General features: G+C 46.8%; 2 protein-coding genes across 2 annotated transcripts in view; one reads left to right on the forward strand and one right to left on the reverse strand.

Annotated features, from left to right (window-relative positions):
• Positions 1 to 296: 296 nt before the first annotated feature.
• On the reverse strand, positions 297 to 23,579 carry LOC135030180 (gem-associated protein 4-like). The gene is made up of 4 exons (XM_063953913.1): positions 23,496 to 23,579; positions 16,721 to 16,845; positions 6,385 to 6,432; positions 297 to 4,246 (listed from the first exon to the last, which is right to left on the reverse strand). Exons 3-4 carry the CDS (start codon positions 6,392 to 6,394, stop codon positions 1,041 to 1,043), a joined length of 3,216 nt encoding a protein of 1,071 aa, XP_063809983.1. The 5' UTR covers positions 6,395 to 6,432; positions 16,721 to 16,845; positions 23,496 to 23,579; the 3' UTR covers positions 297 to 1,040.
• Positions 23,580 to 23,623: 44 nt separating this feature from the next.
• Positions 23,624 to 27,420, forward strand: part of SMG8 (SMG8 nonsense mediated mRNA decay factor) — a 31,046-nt gene continuing 27,249 nt past the window's right edge. The window contains exons 1-2 of the mRNA XM_063953914.1: positions 23,624 to 25,148; positions 26,591 to 26,736. Of these exons, the coding sequence (XP_063809984.1) occupies positions 23,624 to 25,148; positions 26,591 to 26,736 (1,671 nt within the window). The remainder of the gene's footprint in view (positions 25,149 to 26,590; positions 26,737 to 27,420) is intronic.

The following is a 27,420-nucleotide window of genomic DNA, read 5'->3' on the forward strand; positions in this document are numbered from 1 at the left end:
GTGGGGGAACTGCATACTTTATACTTACCTATAGTATCTGCATATCACCGTTTTCAAATGAATCCTGTGGTTCCTCTTTGAATTGTTGCTTCCCTCAAAGTATTCATGTACTTATTATACTTGATCTTTGTACTACCATGTTTTATGCTATGATATGCTCTGATGAATACAGAAATGTTTAAAAAAATAAAAATTGCAATACCGCAAATTATTTTTATTTTATTTTTTTTTTATTTTTTTTTACAATTACTAAATTTTTCCATATTACCACCAGAATCCAAAGAATTCCAAAAGGGGGAAATTTGCAATTTTATTGAGAAATGGGATGCAGCTAAAGTACAATTTTCCACTTGTCTAAGAATTTCTGTGCCAGTAGTTTTCATAAACTGCTGAACATTGCATATAAGGGGTGGTCTTCGGTTTGCCGGCTGTTGGGATCCCAGTGCACAGTATACCGGCGCAGGAATCCCGACACCCGGCATACCGACACCTTTTCTCCCTCTTGGGGGTCCACGACCCCCCTGGAGGAAGAATAGATAGCGTGGCGTGCATAGCGCGGCGAGCCCACAAGGGGCTCATTTGCGCTCGCCCATCTGTCAGTATGCCGACGGTCGGGATTTCGGCACCAGTATGCTTGTCGCCAGGAGCCCTGCCGCCGGCATACCATACTACACCCCATATAAGTGCTAGAGGATTATAATATAATATAATAGATGGGTGTCGTATCTGCAGCTGTATGCTCACATGTATATATTTCTCACAAGTTCCAAAATTTACACTCACAACAAAGTAGCTGGAGGATAGGATTCAGTTTCTGGTCTTGCAGAGATGGTGACAGCCACTTATTTAATATATATAATACAGTATAATCGTGCATTTACTGTTATACCACAGAGGTCTTATTGTTTTATATATTTATGCCATACTATTAAAAACAGTGCACGTTGTATGACTTGCTCCCTTTCATGGCTGATATTAGAGAACACTTCAAAATATTCCACTGTATAACTAATTCGGTTTCTGCATTTGGAAACACGTCATTAAAGTTTGTTAATTTTCTGCATGAGTGTAGCCCGATGTTGCTCATTGCTTACATTCTCGGTAATGGACTTCAAGAAGTGTCTCTCGTTGGCTTGTCTGAGCAAGCGGTTTTTGGATGTGTCATTTGCTCTCAGTGTCTCACACAAAGAAAGAATTTCCAAGGACAAGTAGAAAAGAGGTTCACACGTATTTTCTGGCATCATTGCTGTTATATGGAGGACATGGCAGAATACCTGACTATAAATGAATAAAACCTCTTGGACATAGTCACCTTCTTTTTTATCTTTGGGTAGTTGTAAATTGCAGTCTGCCAGCTGCTGTTTCACAACATCCAGTGTGTCAGAAATACAGCCACTATAAAGTCTGGCCACATGTTTTTGTCCATCGAGGGTGAGCCAGTTAGAACAGCTTGAGCTGCAGAGGAGTTGGAAACATCTGAGCAGGAGGACAGAGAACTGCAGGTTGTAGGCAAACGGACGGAGGTTAAGGAGAGGCATAAACTGCACATATTCCAGAGTGTATGGAACATGAAGAAGTTGTCTTTGCAGGAGACTCCTCACAACTTGACTGAGAAGCCTGCATTCCATTGAACTACACCATGGCAGGACTTGCACCATAGCTACTAAAAAACCCTTGCTGAAGAGATTGACCTCATCGGGATCTTCTGTGTTGACACACAGAAGGGAAAGCATTTGATCCTTTATCTCTCCAGAGATACAACAACATTCCATCCAAGCTAGAAGCCCCGTGCCGGGACCATACTCCGGAAGGTCAAGTTCTGTCCATTCATTCCCTGAAAGTTTGCAAACATCAAACAATGTAGCAGGGACTTCGTTTTTGAAGTGTTTTCCAAATATTGGCTTTAGTCTGAAACGTACAACCCAATCTAAATGCTCCATTTTTCTGTGTAGCCAGAAGAGGGATTTGCTCCAAGTTTCTTTCCCAGCTTCAGCTTCTGGCAACATAACAGTACATATCTCAGTAAGGATATCAATTATTAATTCTTTTGATCCCAGTGTAAGGCAGTGTGGTTTATCTGAATGCTGCCAGCACCTACTGTAGCTATTGAGAAGCTTGCAAAGAGACATAATGAGTGGGAATGGAGAGCATGACAGAACCCAGTGCTTGCCTGATATATCCAGTAGATTCTCTACATTTAATGCTTTATGAAGAATTTGCAGGCAAAACTCTACATTAATGCATTCATCTAGTATATATGGAAGAACAAATATTCTTACTATTTCTGCAGGCTGTAGTAGGGAGATGGCAGCATTGCCATCTACAGTTTCAGAAGAATCCATTAGATAAGCCAGTAAGTACAAGAATTGACTTTCTTCCTTATCAGAGGACAGCTTTCCCCAGCAGTTCTCCATCAAGCACTGGGATAATAAGGAGACGGGTGTTTCTGCACTATTAGAACACCTAAAGCTCAATGCAGAAAGTGAAGCCAACACCTTTGCTAAAAAAACATGAGCACCAACATTTGATACAGCAAAGTGGCATGCTTTGTTTACAACATATTCAGGGTACAAAACGGCCAATCGGGCCACTCTGGATACAGCGTTGTAATCCGGTACATTTTGCGAGATTTGGTTGAACATCATGTTGAGCTCTTCTTGGAAACGATCTGTAAATGCGATCATACAATGAGAGAGTCCTTTCTTTCCCCATGTAGATAAGACTCTGATAAGCACCTCATTTATCTGGGATAATGGAAGTTCACAGAACAGATCCAAGATGACATTTGAACATATTTGTATTTGCTGGATATTAATATTGTTTTGATCAGATGTAGCTTTAACTGTGGTCTCCAGCAATTTAAATATTAGGTCTGGCTCCCGAAAAAGCTCTTTGTTCTTTTTAAGACAATTTAACCAGTCATTAGAAAAGGCCCAAGAAATTTCTGAGGCAAACACTGAACATAACTCTTCATAGCGGCCAATCTTAGCATCAATCATGTTTATAGTAACTGCAGCCATCATGTCGGTGTCATTCGCGGTGCACTTTATCTGAACATTGGCTGCTTTCTCCAGAAGGCTGGTGATACAGTCTGCCAATTCTAATGCATTCCCTCTCTGTTCCTCAGGTAACGTCTCAGCAGCTTTTAATGTAATCAAGTTTTCATGCAAGGATGCAAGGCTTCCGTTCATCCTATAACATTCGTAGCCAATCACTACATTGTTATTCATATAATTGTGCAACTCCTCTCCCCAGTGAAGAAGCAGCTCTTTCAAAATATTTAAACTACAATGTTGAGCTCCTCGTATTAATCTAAATCTGGAAGCGGTGCTACCACCTTGTACAATCCTGTCTGCTTCCATAACCATTTCTGAGAGGCTACGTTGAGGACTAAGATCTTTGGCTCTGGCATTACAAAAACAAAGGACAGAAACTAGTTTATCCAAATACAGTCTTATGGGAAGATGGCCAGACTCTTTCTCCAGAAAGGCTGAAGAACACAACATGTCTGCCAAGTTTGCTATGGTGTAGCACTTCAGTTTGCTGTTATCGATACACTGTCTAATTTGATGAAGTCCCTCTAAAAACACTGTGAGGAGGTTGTCAGCCGGAAGAAGAGCTTGCTCAGGGTCAGGCTTAAATCTCTTAGAACTCTGGCAAATGTCATCATTAGACTTTGACAAGTACTGACACGCAACGGCTGCAAACCGCATAACAGTCTCATCATGCTTGTTTTTACTACCTTTCATTATCTCCCACCAGACATCCAAGAAGAAAGTCACATCCTCTATGGAGGTTTCATCAGTAACATGGTTTAACATTAAGGATGCTTCTTCTACCCAAAATTCTGTTGGCAGTGCCAAGAGCAGTTCTACAAATATATCCGCTGCCTTTGTGGCTTTGAGCAGTTCGAAGAGAACAGTGTGATTTATTTTTGGTATCATGTTTTCCACTGGAAAGAACATATCCTCTTTCCATTTCCTCTCAATGTCGGAGTCATTTAGGGACAGTTGCGAACGACATGAAAGAATTTTGGCCCAGAACATAGCAATGGCTCTTTTCCTCCATTCGTGGCTTTGAGGCTGAGTACCTGAGCTGATTTCTTTAAGAGCATCTGTGATTGGTTTTTCAATAAGAGGCCAGTCAGACTTCTTAATTTCCTGTAATGTTTTGTGTAGGGCTAGCTTTTCAGCTAGCAGCAGTGCTCCTTGAAGAATCACTGTTTGTTCACATACGTTCCAAATTCCTGCACAAAAGAAACATATTATAATTTAACCCATGCAAAATATTTATCTTACCATAAACAACTTATGAAAACCCACAGGATATACATGGTGTGGATTTGTTTGGCATATACAAATTCTTGAAAAAAACCCGAAGATTTTTCACATGTGGCTTTTGCAACAATCAATAAATCTCCTTGGAAGTGTCAGTAAGAAAAAGGCACAGCAGACTATGCTGCCTCACGCTACATCCAGCCATAACCACAGTGCATACAGCTGGCAACTCCCAATTTCTCAACTAGACACTTACACCTTTAGCTTGTTCAAGCGAATAATTGTTCTTAGTAATATGTCCACCTCATTTCTACATTTAAACTTGGTCTTCAGGACCCCAAACAGGTCATGTTTTCCGGTTACCTAACAGGAGCACAGGTGTATTCATTACTCACTGACTCATTTTACAAGATCCACTGGTGGTGCTAATTTTTGGTTTGTCTGTCTGTTTGGAGTCCTGAGAACCGAGGGGGTAATTCAGATCTGATTGCTGCTGTGCACTTTCACACAGCGGGTAATCAGATCCGAACTGCGCATGCACCACAATGCGCAGGCGCATCGCGCGGCTGCAACAGGGATCGCCGGTCAGCAACGGGATTGTGTGAAGGATCCATTCGCAAAGGGATTGACAGGATGGCAGCGTTTGTGGGTGGCAACTGACCGTTTTCAGGGAGTGTCCGGAAAAACGCATACGGGATCAAGCGTTTGCAGGGAGGGTTCCCGACGTCAAATATGGTCCCAAGCAGGGTGATGTGATTGCGCAGCCCATGACTTACTCAGCTGCTGCAGAGACTGCACAAAATCAGCTACACAGGCGATAGCACACTTGCACGGTGAAAATACACTCCCCCTGTAGGCGGCGACTATCTGAACGCAGGACAGCAAAACTTGCTGCCTAACGATCAGGTCTGAATTACCCCCAAGTTTGAGAACCTATTAGGTACCCTAACAAACAGCTTATGTAGGAAATGATAGCAAGAGTATTATTATGGTTTGGTGTGCTGAATAAATGCCCTTTGTAGAATACATGGGGTCAGAAATGAAAGTGAACTTGAGATTTCCCAATTGTGAAGCACAACAGAAAATGCAGCTGCTATATAAATGTTATTAAATAACACAGCAATTTCTTAATTATTTAATCATTGTAGCAGGCTCTAAGAGTGCTGATAACTACATTTTTATTTTTTTACTTGTGGTGTATAATCAAGTGCAGTGTCACGGACAACCTTGGAAGTGGCTGTGCAATACTGTACAGCTAATATTCTAATGCAGCAGGAGGAATCTGGTGTAAATAGACGCCTCCTGCCTGCTTCTGTGATCCGCTGTTGCGTCTCAAGACTCACCATCGAATCACTCTGCGTGACAATTGGTCATCTGAATAACCTTAGGAATACTTAGATTTCTGTCTCAGGTCAGCAGCCGAGGTCAGTAACTTTGCAACATGCCTCCAATTTGAGGAACAGACCCTTTCCCGCCCCCAAATGTCCTCACCCTGTCAATCAGGCTGAAGATTAGGTGGCACTGCGTGAGGACGCAGAATGGATCCTGCACATGCGCAGTGTCCCCACTAACGGACTTGTCTGCTAACCATCTGGTTAGCGTACAAGTCTGAATCAGGCCCTTTGTGTTTGTTTTAGAATTCCCAGCTGAACAACCCAGATCCCTGACAGACCTTCCTCATTGGTGCAAGCCATCCTCACCTTTATAGTGTGTGCTATGCAGTTACATCAACACAGCTAGAGAACCTGTGCAATTCATGTGTGCCAGTGTAAAGGAATAGTATGGTAAGCCTAGCCATACATCCAACTGGCAATTCCCTATGTTTGCCATTTGCATGGGGGCTATAAAATCCCCAAATCACAGATTCTGATCATTTTTGGGTAGGAAACCTGAATAGAGGATTTTCAACATTTTGGATTTTGCCGATGTCATTGGCAAAATGGGAAGAACAAACTAACAATTTATTGCAGATGTATGGACCACATTAGGTCTGACAATTCTCCAAAATAACCAAGAAAACACACTAAACCCAAACTTAAGTACATAACTGAGAGCACTACAATTTGTGCATAACAAAGCAATCAAAAAAATAGTTGAATAAACTTACCAAATTCCATTATTCTGCTCTTGCTAGTGATCTGTTAGAGCATAATTCCTGCAACAGAAAAAAAAAAATAGAATGATTTATAATTATTATTATTGTAGCCGCTTGGTTAATAAACCTTATTCAGAGTGTTTCAATGTTAACATTTCGTTAAATTATTGCCTTGCTGAAATTATATTTAAAGTCCTTGTAATAGATAAATTGTGGCTGAATTTCGGGACATGGGACCCTCTAGTTTTACCATCCACGTGGACATCTATTGGGAATAGTATTCTGAGAAGAGAATGCAAGGGTACACCTTTTACTGTTCTGAACAAGTTTAATGATGATCTGAAGCAGTTTGATTATGCTAACCCCATGCGGTCCCATGTTCTGAACTTGAATCAAAATAATAATAAAATATAATAATAATAATAATAATAATAATTTTGCTGTTAACCATTTGTATACATTGCTTCTATAATTCTTTGCAAAGCAATAATAACCTCTACTGTCACACTATTGTAACATTTGTGACTTCCCATAATGCCCTGTGGCCACTGGGTTTCTATGGCTACATCATGTGTTACAGGATGTGTAGTCAGCGTAAAGTGTCCAGAAATCGCGACTGCGCATGGCTTGCAAGACCCCCACCCCGTCTTCATTCGTCGGCACTGCTTGAATGAAAATAGCAGCACTGACAGATTAACATTATCGCTCCCTGGCCAACAAATCCATGTTAAATAACAGACAATAAAAACTTTTTACCATGGTGAGGGCAAACAAAAATTAGCAGTGCACTGCATGAACTACTAGGGAGGAAAACCAAATTGTAATATAAGTTAACATTTTTCAGTGCTCGCAGTTTGAGCGACCATCTTACTGGAGATAACGCTGTACTTGAGGAGCGTGGTTGACCCCAAAATGCCTCATAACATAGAGACATGAAAAAATAAGATTTTACTTACCGATAAATCTATTTCTCGTAGTCCGTAAGGACCATGGGGAATAGCGGCTCCGCAGGAGACAGGGCACAAAATAAAAGCTTAAGGATCAGGTGGTGTGCACTGGCTCCTCCCCCCATGACCCTCCTCCAAGCCTCAGTTAGGATACTGTGCCCGGACGAGCGTACATAATAAGGAAGGATATTGAATCCCGGGTAAGACTCATACCAGCCACACCAATCACACCGTACAACTCGTGATCTGAACCCAGTTAACAGTATGATAAACGCAAAGGAGCCTCTGAAAAGATGGCTCACAACAATAATAACCCGAATTTTTGTAACAATAACTATATACAAGTATTGCAGACAATCCGCACTAGGGATGGGCGCCCAGCATCCACTACGGACTACGAGAAATAGATTTATCGGTAAGTAAAATCTTATTTTCTCTGACGTCCTAGTGGATGCTGGGACTCCGTAAGGACCATGGGGATTATACCAAAGCTCCCAAACGGGCGGGAGAGTGCGGATGACTCTGCAGCACCGAATGAGAGAACTCCAGGTCCTCCTCAGCCAGGGTATCAAATTTGTAGAATTTAGCAAACGTGTTTGCCCCTGACCAAGTAGCTGCTCGGCAAAGTTGTAAAGCCGAGACCCCTCGGGCAGCCGCCCAAGATGAGCCCACTTTCCTTGTGGAATGGGCTTTTACTGATTTTGGTTGTGGCAATCCTGCCACAGAATGTGCAAGCTGAATTGTACTACAAATCCAACGAGCAATCGTCTGCTTTGAAGCAGGAGCACCCAGCTTGTTGGGTGCATACAGGATAAACAGCGAGTCAGATTTTCTGACTCCAGCCGTCCTGGAAACATATATTTTCAAGGCCCTGACAACGTCAAGCAACTTAGAGTCCTCTAAGTCCCTGGTAGCCGCAGGTACCACAATAGGTTGGTTCATGTGAAATGCAGAAAACCACCTTAGGTAGAAATTGAGGACGAGTCCTCAATTCCGCCCTGTCAGAATGAAAAATTAAGTAAGGGCTTTTATATGATAAAGCCGCCAATTCTGACACACGCCTGGCTGAAGCCAAGGCTAACAGCATCGACACCTTCCATGTGAGATATTTTAAGTCCACAGTGGAAAGTGGTTCAAACCAATGTGACTTTAGAAAACTCAACACCACATTGAGATCCCAAGGTGCCACTGGAGGCACAAAAGGAGGCTGTATGTGCAGCACCCCTTTTACAAAAGTCTGAACTTCAGGTACTGAAGCCAGTTCTTTCTGGAAGAAAATCGACAGGGCCGAAATTTGAACCTTAATGGACCCCAATTTTAGGCCCATAGACAGTCCTGTTTGCAGGAAATGAAGGAAACGACCCAGTTGAAATTCCTCTGTAGGGGCCTTCTTGGCCTCACACCACGCAACATATTTACGCCAAATGCGGTGATAATGTTTTGCGGTTACGTCCTTCCTGGCTTTGACCAGAGTAGGGATGACTTCTTCTGGAATGCCTTTTTCCCTCAGGATCCGGCGTTCAACCGCCATGCCGTCAAACGCAGCCGCGGTAAGTCTTGGAACAGACAAGGCCCCTGCAGTAGCAGGTCCTTTCTTAGAGGTAGAGGCCACGGTTCGTCCGTGAGCATCTCTTGAAGTTCCGGGTACCAAGTCCTTCTTGGCCAATCCGGAACCACGAGTATAGTTCTTACTCCTCTCCTTCTTATGATTCTCAGTACTTTTGGTATGAGAGGCAGAGGAGGGAACACATACACTGACTGGTACACCCACGGCGTTACCAGAGCGTCCACTGCTATTGCCTGAGGGTCCCTTGACCTGGCGCAATATCTGTCCAGTTTTTTGTTTAGACGTGACGCCATCATGTCCACCTTTGGTTTTTCCCAACGGTTTACAATCAGGTGGAAGACTTCTGGGTGAAGTCCCCACTCTCCCGGGTGAAGGTCGTGTCTGCTGAGGAAGTCTGCTTCCCAGTTGTCCACTCCCGGAATGAACACTGCTGACAGTGCTATCACATGATTTTCCGCCCAGCGAAGAATCCTTGCAGCTTCTGCCATTGCCCTCCTGCTTCTCGTGCCGCCCTGTCTGTTTACGTGGGCGACTGACGTGATGTTGTCCGATTGGATCAACACCGCCTGACCCTGAAGCAGAGGTTTTGCTTGACTTAGGGCATTGTAAATGGCCCTTAGTTCCAGAATGTTTATATGAAGAGATGTTTCCATGCTTGACCACAAGCCCTGGAAATTCCTTCCCTGTGTGACTGCTCCCCAGCCTCTCAGGCTGGCATCCGTGGTTACCAGGATCCAATCCTGAATGCCAAATCTGCGGCCCTCTAGTAGATGAGCACTCTGCAGCCACCACAGGAGAGACACCCTTGTCCTTGGCGACAGGGTTATCCGCTGATGCATCTGCAGATGCGATCCGGACCATTTGTCCAGTAGATCCCACTGAAACGTTCTTGCATGGAATCTTCCGAATGGAATCGCTTCGTAAGAAGCCACCATTTTTCCCAGGACCCTCGTGCACTGATGCACTGAGACCTGTCCTGGTTTTAGGAGGTTCCTGACTAGCTCGGATAACTCCCTGGCCTTCTCCTCCGGGAGAAACACCTTCTTCTGGACTGTGTCCAGAATCATTCCTAGGAACAGTAGACGTGTCGTTGGAATCAGCTGCGATTTTGGAATATTTAGAATCCACCCGTGCTGACGTAACACTACCTGAGATAGTGCTACTCCGACTTCTAACTGTTCCCTGGATCTTGCCCTTATCAGGAGATCGTCCAAGTAAGGGATAATTAAAATGCCTTTTCTTCGTAGAAGAATCATCATTTCGGCCATTACCTTGGTAAAGACCCGAGGTGCCGTGGACAATCCAAACGGCAGCGTCTGAAACTGATAATGACAGTTTTGTACTACAAACCTGAGGTACCCTTGGTGAGAAGGGTATATTGGGACGTGGAGATAAGCATCTTTGATGTCCAGAGACACCAGATAGTCCCCTTCTTCCAGGTTCGCTATCACTGCTCTGAGTGACTCCATCTTGAATTTGAACCTTTTTATGTAAGTGTTCAAGGATTTCAGATTTAAAATTGGTCTCACCGAGCCATCCGGCTTCGGTACCACAAACAGCGTGGAATAATACCCCTTTCCCTGTTGCAGGAGGGGTACCTTGATTATCACCTGCTGGGAATACAGCTTGTGAATGGCTTCCAAAACTGCCTCCCTGTCGGAGGGAGACTTTGGTAAAGCAGACTTCAGGAACCGATGAGGGGGAAACGCCTCGAATTCCAGTTTGTACCCCTGCGATACTACCTGTAGAATCCAGGGATCCACTTGCGAGTGAGCCCACTGCGCGTTGAAATTCTTGAGACGGGCCCCCACCATATCTGAGTCTGCTTGTAAAGCCCCAGCGTCATGCTGAAGACTTGGCAGAAGCAGGGGAGGGCTTCTGCTCCTGGGAAGCGGCTGCATGGTGCAGTCTTTTTCCTCTTCCTCTGCCCCGGGGCAGAAAGGAGTGGCCTTTTGCTCGCTTGTACTTATGGGAACGAAAGGACTGAGTTTGAAAAGACGGTGTCTTTTTCTGCTGATGTGGAGTGACCTGGGGTAAAAAGGTGGATTTTCCAGCCGTTGCCGTGGCCACCAGGTCCGATAGACCAGCCCCAAATAACTCCTCCCCTTTATACGGCAATACTTCCATGTGCCGTTTGGAATCCGCATCCCCTGACCACTGTCGCGTCCATAACGCTCTTCTGGCAGAGATGGACATAGCACTTACTCTTGATGCCAGGGTGCAAATATCCCTCTGTGCATCACGCATATATAGTAATGCATCCTTTAAATGTTCTATAGTTAACAAAATATTGTCCCTATCCAGGGTATCAATATTCTCGGTCAGGGAATCCGACCATGCGACTCCAGCACTGCACATCCAGGCTGAGGCGATTGCTGGTCGCAGTATAACACCAGTATGTGTGTATATACTTTTTAGGATATTTTCCAGCCTTCTATCAGCTGGTTCTTTGAGGGTAGCCGTATCAGGAGACGGTAACGCTACTTGTTTTGATAAACGTGTGAGCGCCTTATCTACCCTAGGGGGTGTTTCCCAACGCGCCCTAACCTCTGGCGGGAAAGGATATAATGCTAATAATTTTTTAGAAATTAGCTGTTTTTTATCGGGGGAAACCCACGCTTTTTCACACACCTCATTTATTTCCTCTGACTCAGGAAAAAATATTGGTAGTTTTTTCTCACCCCACATAATACCCTTCTTTGTGGTACTTGTAGTGTCAGAAAGGTTCAATGCCTCTTTCATTGCCGTGATCATGTAACGTGTGGCCCTACTGGACATTACGTTTGTCTCGTCACCGTCGACACTAGACTCAGTATCTGTGTCAGGGTCTGTGTCGACCCACTGAGGTAACGGGCGTTTTAGCGCCCCTGACGGTGTTTGAGACGCCTGGACAGGCACTAATTGATTTGCCGGCTGTCTCATGTCGTCAACAGTTTTTTGCAAATTGCTGACATTATCACTTAATTGTTTAAATACAATCATCCAGTCAGGTGTCGACTCCCTAGGGGGTGACATCACCAACACAGGCAACTGCTCCGCCTCCACATCATTTTCCTCCTCATACATGTCGACACACGCGTACCGACACACAGCACACACACCGGGAATGCTCTGATAGAGGACAGGACCCAACTTAGCCCTTTGGAGAGACAGAGGGAGGGTCTGCCAGCACACACCCAGCGCTATATATATATACAGGGATAACCTTATATAAGTGTTACTCCCTTATAGCTGCTGTTAATATATTTATTTGCTGCCAAACGTGCCCCCCCTTCTCTTTTTTACCCTGATTCTGAAGCAGGACTGCAGGGGAGAGTCAGGGAGCCGTCCTTCCAGCGGAGCTGTGAGGGAAAATGGCGCTTGTGTGCTGAGGAGATAGGCTCCGCCCCTTCACGACGTCCTTCTCTCCCGCTTTTTTGTGTAAAATGGCAGGGGATTAAAATACATCCATATAGCCCAGGAGCTATATGTGATGTATTCTGTTTTGCCACCTAAGGTATTCTGTTATATTGCGTCTCAGGGCGCTCCCCCCCCCAGCGCCCTGCACCCTCAGTGACCGGAGTGTGAAGTGTGCTGAGAGCAATGGCGCACAGCTGCGGTGCTGTGCGCTACCTTAGTCTGAAGACAGGATGTCTTCTGCCGCCGATTTCACCGGACCTCTTCGTCTCTTCTGGCTCTGTAAGGGGGACGGCGGCGCGGCTCCGGTGACCCATCCAGGCTGAACCTGTGATCGTCCTTCTGGAGCTAGTGTCCAGTAGCCTAAGAAACCCGATCCACTCTGCACTCAGGTGAGTCCGTTTCTTCTCCCCTTAGTCCCACGATGCAGTGAGCCTGTTGCCAGCAGGACTCACTGAAAATAAAAAAACCTAACTAAACTTTTATTCTAAGCAGCTCAGGAGAGCCACCTAGATTGCACCCTTCTCGGCCGGGCACAAAAATCTAACTGAGGCTTGGAGGAGGGTCATGGGGGGAGGAGCCAGTGCACACCACCTGATCCTTAAGCTTTTATTTTGTGCCCTGTCTCCTGCGGAGCCGCTATTCCCCATGGTCCTTACGGAGTCCCAGCATCCACTAGGACGTCAGAGAAATTATATTTCTAAGGTGTCATCGGGGTGCGCCATGCTGAGTGTCTGTTGTATACAGTAGGGTGTGGTTTATTTATTTTATTATTTATTACCAGTTATTTCTTTAGCGCACACATATTCCGCAGCGCTGTACAGAGAATATTTGGCCATTCACATCAGTCCCTACCCCTCTGGCGCTTACAATCTATATTCCCTACCACATGGGTCTTCAACCTGCGACCCTCCAGCTGCTGTGGAACTACACATCCCAGCATGCCCTGCCTCAGTTTTAGCATACCTTAATAGCAAAACTGTGGCAGGGCATGCTGGGATGTGTAGTTTCACAGCAGCTGGAGGGCCACAGGATGAAGACCCATGCCCTACCACATGTACACACAGACACATTCACACTAGGGTTAATTTTGTTGGGAGCCAATTAACCTACCAGTATATATTTTTGGATTGTTGGAGGAAAGGAAACCGGAGTACCCGGAGGAAACCCACACAAGTATGGGGAGAATATACAAACTCCACACAGTTAGGGCCATGGTGGGAATTGGATCGAACCCATGACCTCAGTGCTGTGAGGCAGTAACGCTAACCATTACACCGTCCGGTTGCTATCAGTGTGCATCATCCTCATTCCTATCATGCTTTGTGTCCTCAGTGCAGCTGTGCTGGGGAGTGTGCAGTGTGTGGCGGCTAGATGTGGCATGCCATATCTCATGTGTATAATAACATGCCTGTTGTTTCTATACAACCCAGTGTGGAGACTTGGCAGCGGGATTACACACAATTTGGGAATTAACAAAAACTATTTTCTTGTTTGCATTGTGCTCGTTTTAGGTCTTTCTTAATATCTGTCCGTATTTCGCAGTATTGACAATCTGCACGTTTAAAGAGGAGCAATTAAACACACATATACAGTATGTATGTATACTGGGACCTGCACTCACATCCTTTAATGGGTGAATCACTGGGGTGCTTCTTTAGGGATTACCAGAGGGGGCAGTCCTATAGTTATAAATTACAATGTACTATTTGTAGAAAAAAGGCACTCTGAGGAAATCACGAGACCGCCTGTTGTGATCCCGGCAGTGGCAAATGCCGACGCCGGAATCCCGACACCACAGGCTTTTCTCCCTCTATGGGTGTCCACGACACTCACAGAGGGAAAATATAATCTGTGGCGAGCGCAGTTAGCCACCATACATGCAAGGGGCTTTCTAGCTCTCGCCCCGCTGCCGGCATACTGGTGGCCGGGATCCTGCTGTTGGGATCATGACAGCCGGGATCCCGGCCATCGGTATATCGTATGTATTCCCTCTCCAGATGTTTTAATATTCATTTTCTGTAACTTTATTTGCATGCCTTTGTGTCGTTTCAATTCCCGCAGGGAATCTTTATCAAGGCTCCATAATCACACATAAGAATGCTGCAACATAGACAAGAAAATACAGTAGAAGCACAATATGCCTCCCAGGTCCCTCTTGGTAGGTCAAATGTCTACATTTGAACAATAGTTTCTATTTTTGGACACTTAGCAAATATCTATATGCACATTGTGTATGTCTGTTTCTCCACAGGTGGGATGGGATATATTGAGTACATATCAGTCATATATGATATATTACTGTAACTACCACATATATAGTCATGTTCACACAATTACTGCCTCTCTGAGTATAGGCTAGCATATCCAAAACTATCTGGGTGCACAATGTGGTACAACAAGGGTTAATTACAATAACCCTAGTGGCTGCAGCATATAACAGTAGCATATTGTCAGTGGATGTAGCCCACCTATTAATTATACCTGAAAAGATCAACTTTGATGGAGCTCTGTTTGACAGTATTATATATGATCTGTATGGCAACAGGGTACGTACTTATAATGTGCATATATAGGTTTTTGCAAATATCCACATACAGGCTATCATTAGTATAGTCAATTGTATTTTTTGCTATGTGCAGATAATTCTATATGCAGAAGGTGAGGTAGTTAAAAAATTCAAGTCTGATAGGTATTAAACCAGCATCTCAGTAGTAATGCATTACATAGCAGCATGTCTGGCAAGCAATGTGGCATATGGCTGTATTCAATAAGCGTCGGAAACTGCCGTCTTGTTGGAAAGACGGCAGTTTCCGACTGGCATAGGTCGGAAGGGGTTCCGACCTATTCAATAGGGGCACATTTTTTCCGATTAGTCAGGAAACCCGACTTGTCGGAATAGCCGCCGATCCACCTGCTGCTGTCGGAAACTGGGCCAAATCCGACGGGTTTTGGCCCCCTTTCCGACAAACTCAATCCGACTTGAAAACAAGTCGGATTAAGGTGAGGAGACGGGGAGCGGTGCGACGGCCTACGGGGATGAGAGTAGTACCTGTAGTGCCTCCCCCGCCGCCGTGGACATCACTCCCGCTGTCAGCTCCGGCCGCCGCTGGAAGCTCCCCCGCCGGCCGCCGCACACTGCTCCCCCCGCCGGCCGCCTCACACTGCTCCCCCCACCGCTGCTGTCAGCGCACTCGGCAGCCGCAGGACAGGACACAGGGAACGGCCAAATTCAACAGTCGGATTTGGCTGCTCTTTGAATGGTTGATTCTATTTCGGAGTGGGAGAAGGGACCTTCTGACGTATCTAGGGGAGGAGACACGTCCCCAGGGGGAGGAGCTACGGGCGGACAGGGTACCCGAAAAGTACCCTTGCGGGCTCGCTTCGCTCGCCACGCTTCGGGCTCGGTGGCTCGCTAACTGATTACTAAAGGTAATAGTTGGTGGTGTGGATAGTAGAGGAACTATCCCGCTAGCCTAGCTCCTCCCCCTTGTGTCGTAACTCCTCCCCCTTACGGAAAAGGTCCCTTAGCCCACTTGATTCTAGCATCTACCCTCTTTGAATAGGGGTTGTCGGGTCCATTCTGACAACTGCATGTCGGAATGGACCCGACTCTTATTGAATATACCCCACAGTGTGCCATTGGAATTACTGATCAGCAGTGGTGATACATTAATTACGTAACAGTACTAGTCTGGCAAACGATTTAACATAGTCTGACATATATTTATGACCAGTTATTTATATAGCACACACATATTCTGCAGCACTTTACAGAGAATATTTGGCCATTCTCATCAGCCCCAGAGGCGCTTACAATCTATATTCCCTACCACATGCACACATATTAACACTAGGGTTAATTTAGTTGGGATCCAATTAACCAACCAGTATATTTTTGGATTGTGGGAGAAAACCAGAGTACCCAGAAGAAACCCATTCAAGCACAGGGAGACTATACAAACTCCACACAGGTAGCGCCAGGGTGGGAATCAAATCCATGACCTCAGTGGTGTGAGGGTTGTGTCTATGTTACCTTCGTGAAGAGGACCTGGAAGTGGCTTAACGAGAGGGCAGGAGGGAACTTCCACCCTTACAGCACCTAAAAGTTTTCTCCGTTCTCCCTTCGTGTGAGGTTTTTTCTTTTTTTTCTATGCGCCTTTGGACACTCGCCACGCTTCGGGCTCGGTGTCTTACTCACTCCGCTTTGCTCGCCACAGGTTACTATTCAATAGTTTGTGACATGGACCCAGGGGGTTATAAGAAAGGTCCTCTCCACGTAGGGAAACTAGACTGCTGTGAGGCGGTAATCCCTGCTGCCCTTGAACATTAAAATTACTAATCAGCAGTAGTAATGCAAAAGTAAAACATAGCAGTACTTTTCTGGCAAATTCTATAGCATAGTGTGTCAAAATGAGAGAGCAGGCTCCCCTCTTACCTGGCTGTGCTGCTTTACTCACAAGGCAGAAGGCATGCTACATGTGTGAGAATACTATGCAGTATAATGGCAAGTCCGCTGGACCGGAAGTGACAAAACAGGAAGTGGGGCATGGATTGACTGTCCTAAACAGGAAGAGTGGCATGTTAAATCAGCTTAATGGTTTTACCCAGAGCTGACTTGTAGGCATATCATTATGTTGCAGAGCATCATAGTCTTGTGAGCCATATGATACATTACAGGACTGCTTAATTAATATTTTAGTGCCATATATAAAGAAGTTTTAGCAGCAATATTTGATAACAATATAAACAGCAACCAGACTACCATATTGATCCTCCTGGTTATATAAATATATCTATCTCTCTATCATCTATCTAATTATCCTGATGGACATTGTATTTACCTGGGGACCTGAGATTTATTATGGGACATGTGTTAATCATAACACGGAGATACAGATGAACAATTGAAGGCACCAGCCATATCGTGAAAAATTAGATAACTAATAAAGCTATATATAGAAATAATTAAAAAAAATGAAAGTGAAAATATGTATAAAAAAATATAACAAATGGATAAGAAAATGCAAACAAAAAATAAAAATCGCTATATGTACATATAATTTTGCACAGGGCGTTTTTTCTTCCTATTGGGGCGGCGCCTCTATACTCACGGACAACTGCAATTTCTCAGAATATCGACCCACGCTGAATTAGGCCCTGTGTCCAACAGGTGGATTCAGTGGCATTCACATTTCTTAAGTTACAATAGGCAGTCCCCTCCATGTTCGGGTGGGGGCACCCCAGTGGCGGAACTGCGGGAGGCACCTCTCCTCCATTGTCTCCCACTGCCCGTCGATCCATCACCTCTGCTGAATTTTAGCATCTTTTTATCAGATGGAGGAGCTGTGTCAGTGACACGGCAGCTGCATCCTCATATCCACATAAAGTTGGCATTGGCTGCAGTTAGGGGGAGCTACAGTGCGTAACTCCTCCCAGGCCCTCCCAATTGAGCTGTCTGGGTGTAGCACTTTCTTCCTCCTAGGGATGGCCATCGATATGCTCACCATCGATGGTTGCCATCTCTGGTGAAACTGTGAGTGGCCACCGTGTTCATGGTGATCAACTATGACATGGGAAACCATCTAGGTTTCATCCCTTTTCTTTCAGTGACTGGCCCGCCAGCCAATCACAGCCTGGGGGTGGGGCTTGACAGGAGTATTAGGGGTGGAGCTATGCTCAAGGTCCTGGCACATCGGAAAAAGGAAAAAGAAAAAAAAATATTTCTTTATTCTGTGCCATCAATGGAGGGAAACCATCCGGTTTCCTCCCACCAATGGCAAAAGTATTCAACATCGGCCATAAACCATCAATGATTATGAATGCATGTGTGTAAGTTGTGTGTGTGTTTAAGTGAACGGCATGTGTGTGTGTAAGTGAAAGAGGCATGCATGTGTGTGTGTGGCATGTGTGTTTAACTGAGAGGCATGTATATGTGTGTGTAAGTGAAAGAAGTATGCATGAGCTTGTGTAAGTGGCATGTGTGTTTAAGTGAAAGAGGTGTGTGTGTGTGTGTGTGTGTGTGTGTGTGTGTGTGTGTGTTGAAGTGAAAGAGGCGTGTCTTTTTTTATACATATTTTCATACCGCCATGGAGATGCTGCGCAGAAGCATCTCCATGGGGAGCCGCTGGCAGGTGAGGGAGCACTGTAGGAGTGCTATAAAAGTATGCTGGTATCTATTTTATTGTGATGACTGACTTGAAGTACTGTCCAATTTGCTTGTGTATCTATGGCCTAACACAGGGGAGGGGGAAAGCACGGAGCAACACACAAAGTGGAGCCGGGTATTTTCACAATACTGAACCTGAAATTACCTCTCTTTTTTTTTAAACTTACTGTGCGTTTTATATAGCAGGATTCTTTACATCAGGTAATGACAGTTTATGGACGGCCCCGGTACAGGGTTGAATACAATGTCCGACAGACATCGTTAACCACTACAAGGTGATTAGCAGTTTAGAGACCAATGCAGCTTGGTGGCATACAATAGAGTACTGTAGCATACTTTACTGTAGAAATGAAGCTTGGGAGGAGGTACCGAGCACAATGACTGTTTACACTGCCTGAATGTGATTGGATGGCTTATCAGGGATCACCATCCACTGACACAATGTTGTTTCCAGTACTGTCGTTTTCGTCTGTGCAGCATTCACTACCCAGAGGTTAAACTTGTATTGCATGGCATGGCCATGACCTGCCAGGACTAAGGGGGTAATTCCAAGTTGATCGCAGCAGGAATTTTGTTAGCAATTGGGCAAAACCATGTGCACTGCAGGGGAGGCAGATATAACATGTGTAGAGAGAGTTAGATTTGGGTGGGTTATTTTATTTCTGTGCAGGGTAAATACTGGCTGCTTTATTTTTACACTGCAAATTAGATTGCAGATTGAACACACCACACCCAAATCTAACTCTCTCTGCACATGTTAAATCTGCCTCCCCTGCAGTGCACATGGGTTTGCCCAACTGCTAAAAAATGTCCTGCTGCGATCAACTTGGAATTACCCCCTAAGATGCCACGCCATGACCTGTGTGGACTGGGAGGCTTGAATGCTTTACTCAGTGAAAAGATGCAAGAGAACACATCTGTATCCTCCAAAACCAGCAATAACACCGCATATCAATATGCAGGCCCCTACAGTTGTGTTTCCTGAATTTCCCATGAGTTTACACCTGCATTTTCAGTGACTATGGGGTCTATTTACTTAGCCTTGGATGGAGATAAAGTGGACAGAGATAAAGTACCAGCCAATCAGCTCCTGACTGCTGTCACAGGCTGGGTTTGAAAATGACAGTTAGGAGTTGATTGGCTGGTACTTTATCTCTGTCCACTTTATCTTTATCCAAGGCTTAATAAATAGAACCATAAGGGCTGAAACACACGCGCCGGCTTTTACCGGCCGGGAAAAAGCCGGATGGCTTTTTCCCGTGCCGGTATTGTAGTTATCAGTGTGAGGGGTAGGGCCCTTTCACACTGCACAGCCCCGGCCCGGCTGCCGGGTTGCAGACGGAAATATCCACTGGAAGGTCCGGCTGCCGTGCTGGCGCCGTGCCGTCTTTGTGGGCAGTGGACCGTGTGTATAAAGGGGAGCTTTCACACACAACGTTTTTTTTTCAAGCCGTGTCTAATGCTGCGCATGCGCACATTATTACACGGCTCAAAGCCGTTGTGTGTAAAAGACTCTGCCGGATGGCAAAAAGCCGGACAAAGTTTGTCCGGCTTTTTGCCATCCAGGAAAAACCGGAGTGTGTGTTATAGCCCTAAGGGCCTAATTCAAGGTTGATTGTAAAACAACATTTTCCACTAATGGGCACAACCATGTGCACTGCGTGTGGGGCAGATATAACATGTGCAGAGAGAGTTAGATTTGGGTGGGGTGTGTTCAAACTAAAATATAAATTGCAGCGTAAAAATAAAGCAGCCAGTATTTACCCTGCACAGAAACAAACTCAAATCTAACTCTCTCTGCACATGTTATATCAGTGTGAAGGGGGTTGTCCCCCGTTGCTCTTCGGCGCGGCGGCGGGTGAGGCGGCTCGGCCCCAGCTTGGAGGGACTTGCATCCGTAGAGATTCAAGCCCCTCCAATCACGTTGCCGCATTTTGAATGGCGCGCCAAGCGCGAGCCAATCGGAGCTCGCGCCTTGGCAGCCAATAGGAAGATGCCGCGGCGAGCCAATCAGGGCTCGCCGCGTCATAGCTCCGCCCACTCCCGGCATCATATAAGAGGCGCTGCGGAGTGGGAGAGCTCAGTCGAGTGCCGGACGCAGAGAGAAGAGGAGCTCCAGAAGAAGAAAGAAGACCGAGCAGCTGCAACGGCGGAGACAGCGGCGACGAAGAAGAAGAAGACGACGGAAGAAGACGCCCAGCGACGGAAGTCCGGCGGAGAGTGCCGCGGCGCGAGGGAAGCAAAAGAGCTAACGAAGCTCCCCACTGCGGCCTCTCCCACCGAGACGGGTAGGCGGCCTTGGGCCACTTCCACCTACATATAATCCACCCTAGAGCACCAGGGACAGGCGCTAGGCCTGTGGGCATAACCAGGCCCTCCCGGCCTGCGGCCACTTAGTCAGGCCTTCCGGCCTGTGCCCACTTGAGGCCTCCGGCCTGTGCCCAAGTTCAGGCCCTCCGGCCTGTGCCCCAGTTCAGGCCTTCCGGCCTGTGCCCTCCAGGCCTCCGGCCTGCGCCCCATTTCCAGGCCTCCGGCCTGTGCCCACATTTCCAGGCCTCCGGCCTGTGCCCACACTTCAGGCCCTCCAGGCCTGTGCCCACACTTCAGGCCCTCCAGGCCTGTGCCCACACTTCAGGCCCTCCAGGCCTGTGCCCACACTTCAGGCCCTCCAGGCCTGCGGCCACACTTCAGGCCCTCTAGGCCTGTGCTCCCACCCAGGCTCCCAGGCCTGTGCCCTCACCCAGGCTCCCAGGCCTGTGCCCTCACCCAGGCTCCCAGGCCTGCGCCCTCACCCAGGCTCCCAGGCCTGCGCCCTCACCCAGGCTCCCAGGTCTGCGCCCTCACCCAGGCTCCCAGGTCTGCGCCCTCACCCAGGCTTCTCGGCCTGTGCCTCCACTCAGGCCTCTGTCTGCGTCACCTACTGCATTTTACAGGACTCGGGGTGGTATTGTACAGACCGGCCGCGGTGTATAATACAGGGGATTAGAGAGTGTGGAGTAACGTTCCCGTCCCACGCTCCTCTATTTCCCGGTAATCTAGAGTGGACGGCCGTCCGCTCTGGGCCCCCACTCGTGTCCTCAGTTAGGAGCGGAAGGAAGTAGCTAGTGACCAGCATTCGGTAAGTGGAATTGGTTATTCGGGGTTAACCTGTTGCGCCGGGGAATTATTCTACTGTCTTGTTGGTCAGCGATTGTGTTTAGTTGGTCCGGTCTTTGCTAGTTTGGAATAGAACCAGTAGCCCCAGTTGCTGAAGTTAGTTTGCTCAGGTAGGCGTAGTTGGCTGTAACTCGTTGTTTGCCGTTAGTGTAGCCTACAGTTAGGGAGGCTGCTCTTCTTGCCCCAACAGAAGCAGAGAGGTGCGACCATCAAGGTGACCAGCGAGTGGAAGTAAGTATTACTCTGTGTGTGTCTGTCATCGTCCCCGTATACCGGTCAGGGGTTGTGCTCACGGACGTGAGAACCCCTCTCACCACACAACGTGCGAGAGTGCGAGTGTGTGAGAATTGGGTAGCTGAGGCCCTTGGGCCAGTGATGACCTTCCGCCCAGCCGGTGAAGGTCGCAGCTATCCCTGACGCGCCCTGCTCTCCGACGGAGGTTGGCACGCACATCTCAACCGGTACGTTCCTTCCTTCTAGGTTCTATGTCGACCGCTGCAGAGAGGTTTTCGTGTCGGCCATCAACTCGGAAGGCGGAGTTCCCTGACGTTTCTGGGTATCGTAGGTGACTGGAGCTGCCACAGGTGGGTAAAGTGACGACACCTGCACGGCAGCAGGCACTGACCACGGTCCGGGCCCGTTACATCTGCCCCACACGCAGTGCACATGGTTTTACCCATTAGAGGAAAATGTTGTTTTGCAATCAACCTTGAATTAGGCCTTTTGTCCAGTATGCTGAGAGAGAAGCCTGATACTGTATGTGTGAAACGGATGAGAAGTACTGTGAGGATTGCTACCTATTAAGCTGACTGCCTGATGCAGCAGAATTAATTACACAGGATCTTCCTTTTTATGACTACAATTCCACTGGCTCCAGCACAGGTGTAGACTTGTGCAGGGCAATATTGTACCACCTTATTTGGGTATTTAGTAGGATGAATACTGCTTTCAACAATTAGAATGGCGACATGCAGCACGTGCCCTTCGAATGCAAGTTTGAACTGTTTGTCAACATTCTGATTGTTGACATGCAAACTACATGCAGTGTAATAAATTTGATATATCCCCGATCCCTTGCTGCATTTTGCATGGCGTTGGGGAGAGGGCAGAGCCAATTTGATGCAATTCTATGAGAACTGCATAATTTTGGTCCTTCCCATAGATGCGCAAATCGTGCCATTATGCCACAGGGGGCATGGTCTAATCTTGTAAGGTGCCTGGCCCCACCCCCTCAGCGACCTCCAGACTCCCAAAGCGTATGTGTATATGTGTACATATGGTTGTGTCTATGTTACCTTCGTGCTCAGGACCTAGAAGTGACAAAACGAGAGGGCAGGAGAGAACTTCCGCCCTTACAGCGTGCCCTTACAGCGCCTAAATGTTTTCTTCGTTCTCCGTTCGTTTGGGGCATTTTTTTTTTCTATGCAGCATTGGACGCTCGCCAAGCTTCGGGCTCGGTGTCTCGCTCCGCTCCGCTCGACATACTTTACCATTCGAAATAGATTGTGACATGGACCCAGGGGGTTATGGGAAAGGTCCTCTCCACAAAGAGAAACTAGACGCTACCGTGTACTGTCATATGGGGCAAGATTCCAGTATTGTATATACAGTATAATATTCCTACCATGTAGAAAAGAGCAAAGGATCTTATGCAGTTTCCTTTGTATAAAAAAAAAAGTCCATAAAGGTGGATTTAACATCCAGTCTACAGAGTAATTTATTGTTCTGTAGACCTAATGATAAATCCATCTTCATGGACATTTTTTTTTTTTATTTGCTTCTGAAGAATCCTGCACTGACAGTTCCCAGTCATTGTACCTAGCTAGCGCAAACGGCAGAGCACGCGTGCAATATACTCGGAGGTCGCCAGAGGGCGCGCTGCACGTACGCGCTCAGTCCCTGTGATGATCGCGCTGGTTGCATGTTCCGGGCCGGACAATCCCTTTCGTTGCACCACGTTCAGTGAGTGTACCGCTGAATCAGTTCCCCCGGGCCGAGAGGGAACCAACCAAGAAAATGTCAGCGGGCGGCCCGGGTTTGTTGCGGGAGCTGCTGAGCTCAGATCCGGCATGGAAGGAGGACGAGGTGTGCGTGGTCGGTGTGTTCGGGAAGACGGCGCTGCTGCACGGGAGCTGGGACAAGGGCTGCCTGGTGAACTCGCTGTGTGACCGGCACGTCTTCCCTCTCTTCCACCGGCAGCCGGAGGGGACGCGGGAGCGCAGCGTCTTCCAGACGTACTACGAGCAGGAGTCGCGGGTGCTGTACGTGCTGCTCACCGGCATCACCGACACTGGGCAGCTGGCCCGGGCGTGCGAGGAGCTGGGGCGCGGGGTGTCGCACGCGGAGTCGCATGAGTGGTGGAAGGACGCGGAGAAGCTGCACTGCATGCACGTGCTCTACCTCTTCTGCGCCTGCCACTTGCTGCTGCTCGTGCACCCTGCCTGCAGCTTTGACATCGCCTACGAGAAGCTTTTCCGCGCCCTGGACAGTGTCCGCCAGAAGCTGCTGCCTTCACTCAAGCCAGCGCTCAAGGATTGCCCTGTGGGGCTGGATTGGAAGCTAAACGCTCGTCCCTGCCCGCCCCGCCTGCTCTTCGTCTTTCAGCTGAACGGCGCCCTGCGGGGTGTAGAACCTGGCCGGGGCTCAGCCCAAGCAGCTGCCGATAAGCCCAAGAAACACTCGCCCAAGAGGAGGCTGCAGCACGCCCTGGAGGACCAAATCTACCGCATATTCCGTAAGAGCAGAGTCCTCACCAACCAGAGCATCAACTGCCTCTTCACCGTGCCCGCCAACCAGGCCTTCGTCTACATCGTGGCCGACCAGGATGACGACCCCATAGGCATGCTGTTGGATGGTCTGCGGCACCATTGCACCGTCAGGGACACGGACTCTTCCATGGTGCCCATCTCTGGACCCCGGCGCTTCAGGATGATGAGACACAGCCGGCAACAGCTCTCTTTCACAGTGGAGAGCAGCTCCGGGGTCTCTGGGCAACTGGTGGACTGCACCTTGCGGGAATTCCTCTTCCAGCATGTAGACTTGGTGCTCACAAAGAAGGGGTTTGATGACAGTGTTGGCCGAAACCCACAGCCTTCTCATTTTGAGCTGCCCACCTATCAGAAGTGGGCAAGTGTAGCCCTGAAACTGTATGAAGTAATCATAGAGAATAAAGATGATGATCCTCCAGCATTCCCTGGCGGGTATCCGCCAAAGTTATTGGCCAATATGAAAGTGCTGGAAGGATATTTGGATGCAGACACCAAGTTTTCAGAAAATAGGTGCCAAAAAGCCCTTCCCATGGCACATAGCGCTTACCAATCTAACCTACCCCATAATTACACTACCACAGTCCATAAAAATCAGCTGGCGCAAGCATTAAGGGTTTACAGCCAGCATGCCCGTGGACCAGCATTCCAGAAATATGCCATACACCTCAATGAAGATTGCTACAAATTTTGGAGCAGTGGACACCAACTTTGTGAGGAAAGGAGCCTGACAGATCAACACTGTGTACACAAGTTCCACTTGCTTCCAAAGTCAGGTAAATGTCGCCTATTCCATGTAATACGTCATACTGGGTTCAGTATGATTTCTCAAGGGACGGGAAGCTGGCGGTCAGAATTCCGACAGCGGCATCCCATCCAACAGAATCCCGACAGCCCCCTCTAAAGTCCCCTAATCCTCCCCTACCGTAACCCACCCTTGTGGGAGCCTAAACCTAACCCTCCCGGGTGATGCTTAACTCTAACCTCCCCTTCTATGTGCCTAACCCTCCCTCACCGGTCCCTAACCTTCCCAGCCCTGCCCCCTAATCCCCCTTCTCCTGCCTGAAAAAAGCACAAAGCATAGCACATATGTTTATAGTTTTTATACATATATTTTCCCTTTAGTGGTTAGTACTGTGTGGTATACTATATTAGGCACAAGAGATAGGCATGTTGCTGGGTTAGATGGGCATTGAAAACACATGTATGGTGGCCTAATGACATATGGGGAGGTCTATGGGGCATTGAAGGGGCTTGTATAGTGGTATATAAGTTTTCATATATTTTGGCTGGGGACGATGGTCGGTCTCCTAGATTTGACAAGCCTTGGTATAAAGTATAGACTAGGAAAATGTAATCTTTGCTAAATATCAGGAAAGCATTTTATAAGAATACTTGTGCTTTCTTTTGTCTAGTGATGTTAAACATTAAGGGTGGGATTCAAATATAATTTGCATCTGCAACCAGCAGATGGCTCCCAACGGAGCGATTAAACTATAGCTCCATTTGGGCTTGATAAACTGCCGGCGCTAACATTTCATCTCGCACCCCCTAGGGGTGCAAGCTGAAAAGTGACCTGTTTGGGCGCCTAAATGGCACTTTTTGGGATCGCTCCAATTTGTTTAGTCTGGTTTAGTTGCTTTGCGTGGCTAAACCCGTTATCAGCGTGATAACGGGAATCAATTGAATATCACCTGTGCGATCTTCTTTAGACAGTAGAAAGGGCGCGATACCAATTGAATTCCCCCTTTGAAGTGATTAATATTCTCCATATCTAGTATCTGTGATGGTGCGAATAAGTCTGTTTGCAGCGTTTGGCATTCTACACAGTTGCTATTGTATGTTTTATCCACATCCTTTCCGTCTCACTAAGATGTGATATTCCTATCAATATAGTAAGCTCAATGACTTGGTATGTGTTCCACATGGCTGAGTGTAAAATACGACCTCATTGGCCAGAATTGTGATGAATAGTCAGGAGTAGCGGATACATCCCTTGATCTTGGTCTTTAGCCTGTAGAGCAGGTTAGCATCAAATTATTCCTACAGCATCCCACTGTTTTATTATTTGTACAAGTCACTTTAAATATTCCAACTGGTCAGTAAAATGCTGCTGGAGTAATGTAAGAAATGGTTTTAATGAAAAAATAGTAGAGAACCTAAATTGTTAAGGGCTTATTGGTGGTTATGTCGTCAACATTTCCCGTTGCAATTTCAGGAGAGAAGATTGAACCTGACAGAAATCCTCCAATTCTGTACCACAACAGTCGGGCAAGGTCTTCTGGTAACTGTAACTGTGGGCGAAAACAGGCACCACGCGAGGACCCATTTGACATCAAAAGCGCCAATTACGATTTCTATCAGGTTCTGTTCCCGATCAATTTATTAATAAATGACCAGACACAGCTTCAGATTCTTCTTTCCCCAGTACCAAATTTTGTTTTTCTTTCTAATTAGAGTATTATGATGATGATGATTCATTATTTCACTTGTAAGCTAGAACATTTGAATGCATTTTTTACTGTAAAACTAATGTTGACTGAAATGTTTTTTAAGTTGCTTCTTCCCAACTTTGGGGTCAATACAATTCCCTGCGAAGGGTGCGAGGAGTTGTAGCAGTGTGTAAACGCTGACAGCCGCACCCCTCTCGGCACCTATTAGTTCCTGACTGGCAGATGTTTGCTTGCAGCCCTATGGGGTTGTGAACAAAAATCTGCGAGTCGCCAGTACCATAAGTGCGGCATACAGCGATGTCTTCGTGGGTAATTGTGGTGACCTCATAGTATTTAGTAATAGACTTATGTGTGGAAGCTATGATATTTCAAAACTGTATATGATGTGTAGAATACGAAGATAATTTACAAAAGCTATCTTTAAAGAAAAAGTGCAGTGTTCTCTCTTTTCTCTTACGTCCTAGAGGATACTGGGGTTCCCTTTAGTACCATGGGGTATAGACAGGTCCACTAGGAGCCATGGGCACTTTAAGAATTTGATAGTGTGGGTTGGCTCATCCCTCTATGCCACCCCTACAGAAAATGTGCCTGGAGA

This window comes from Pseudophryne corroboree, chromosome 2, assembly GCF_028390025.1.
Source record: "Pseudophryne corroboree isolate aPseCor3 chromosome 2, aPseCor3.hap2, whole genome shotgun sequence".
Lineage (NCBI taxonomy): Eukaryota > Metazoa > Chordata > Amphibia > Anura > Myobatrachidae > Pseudophryne > Pseudophryne corroboree.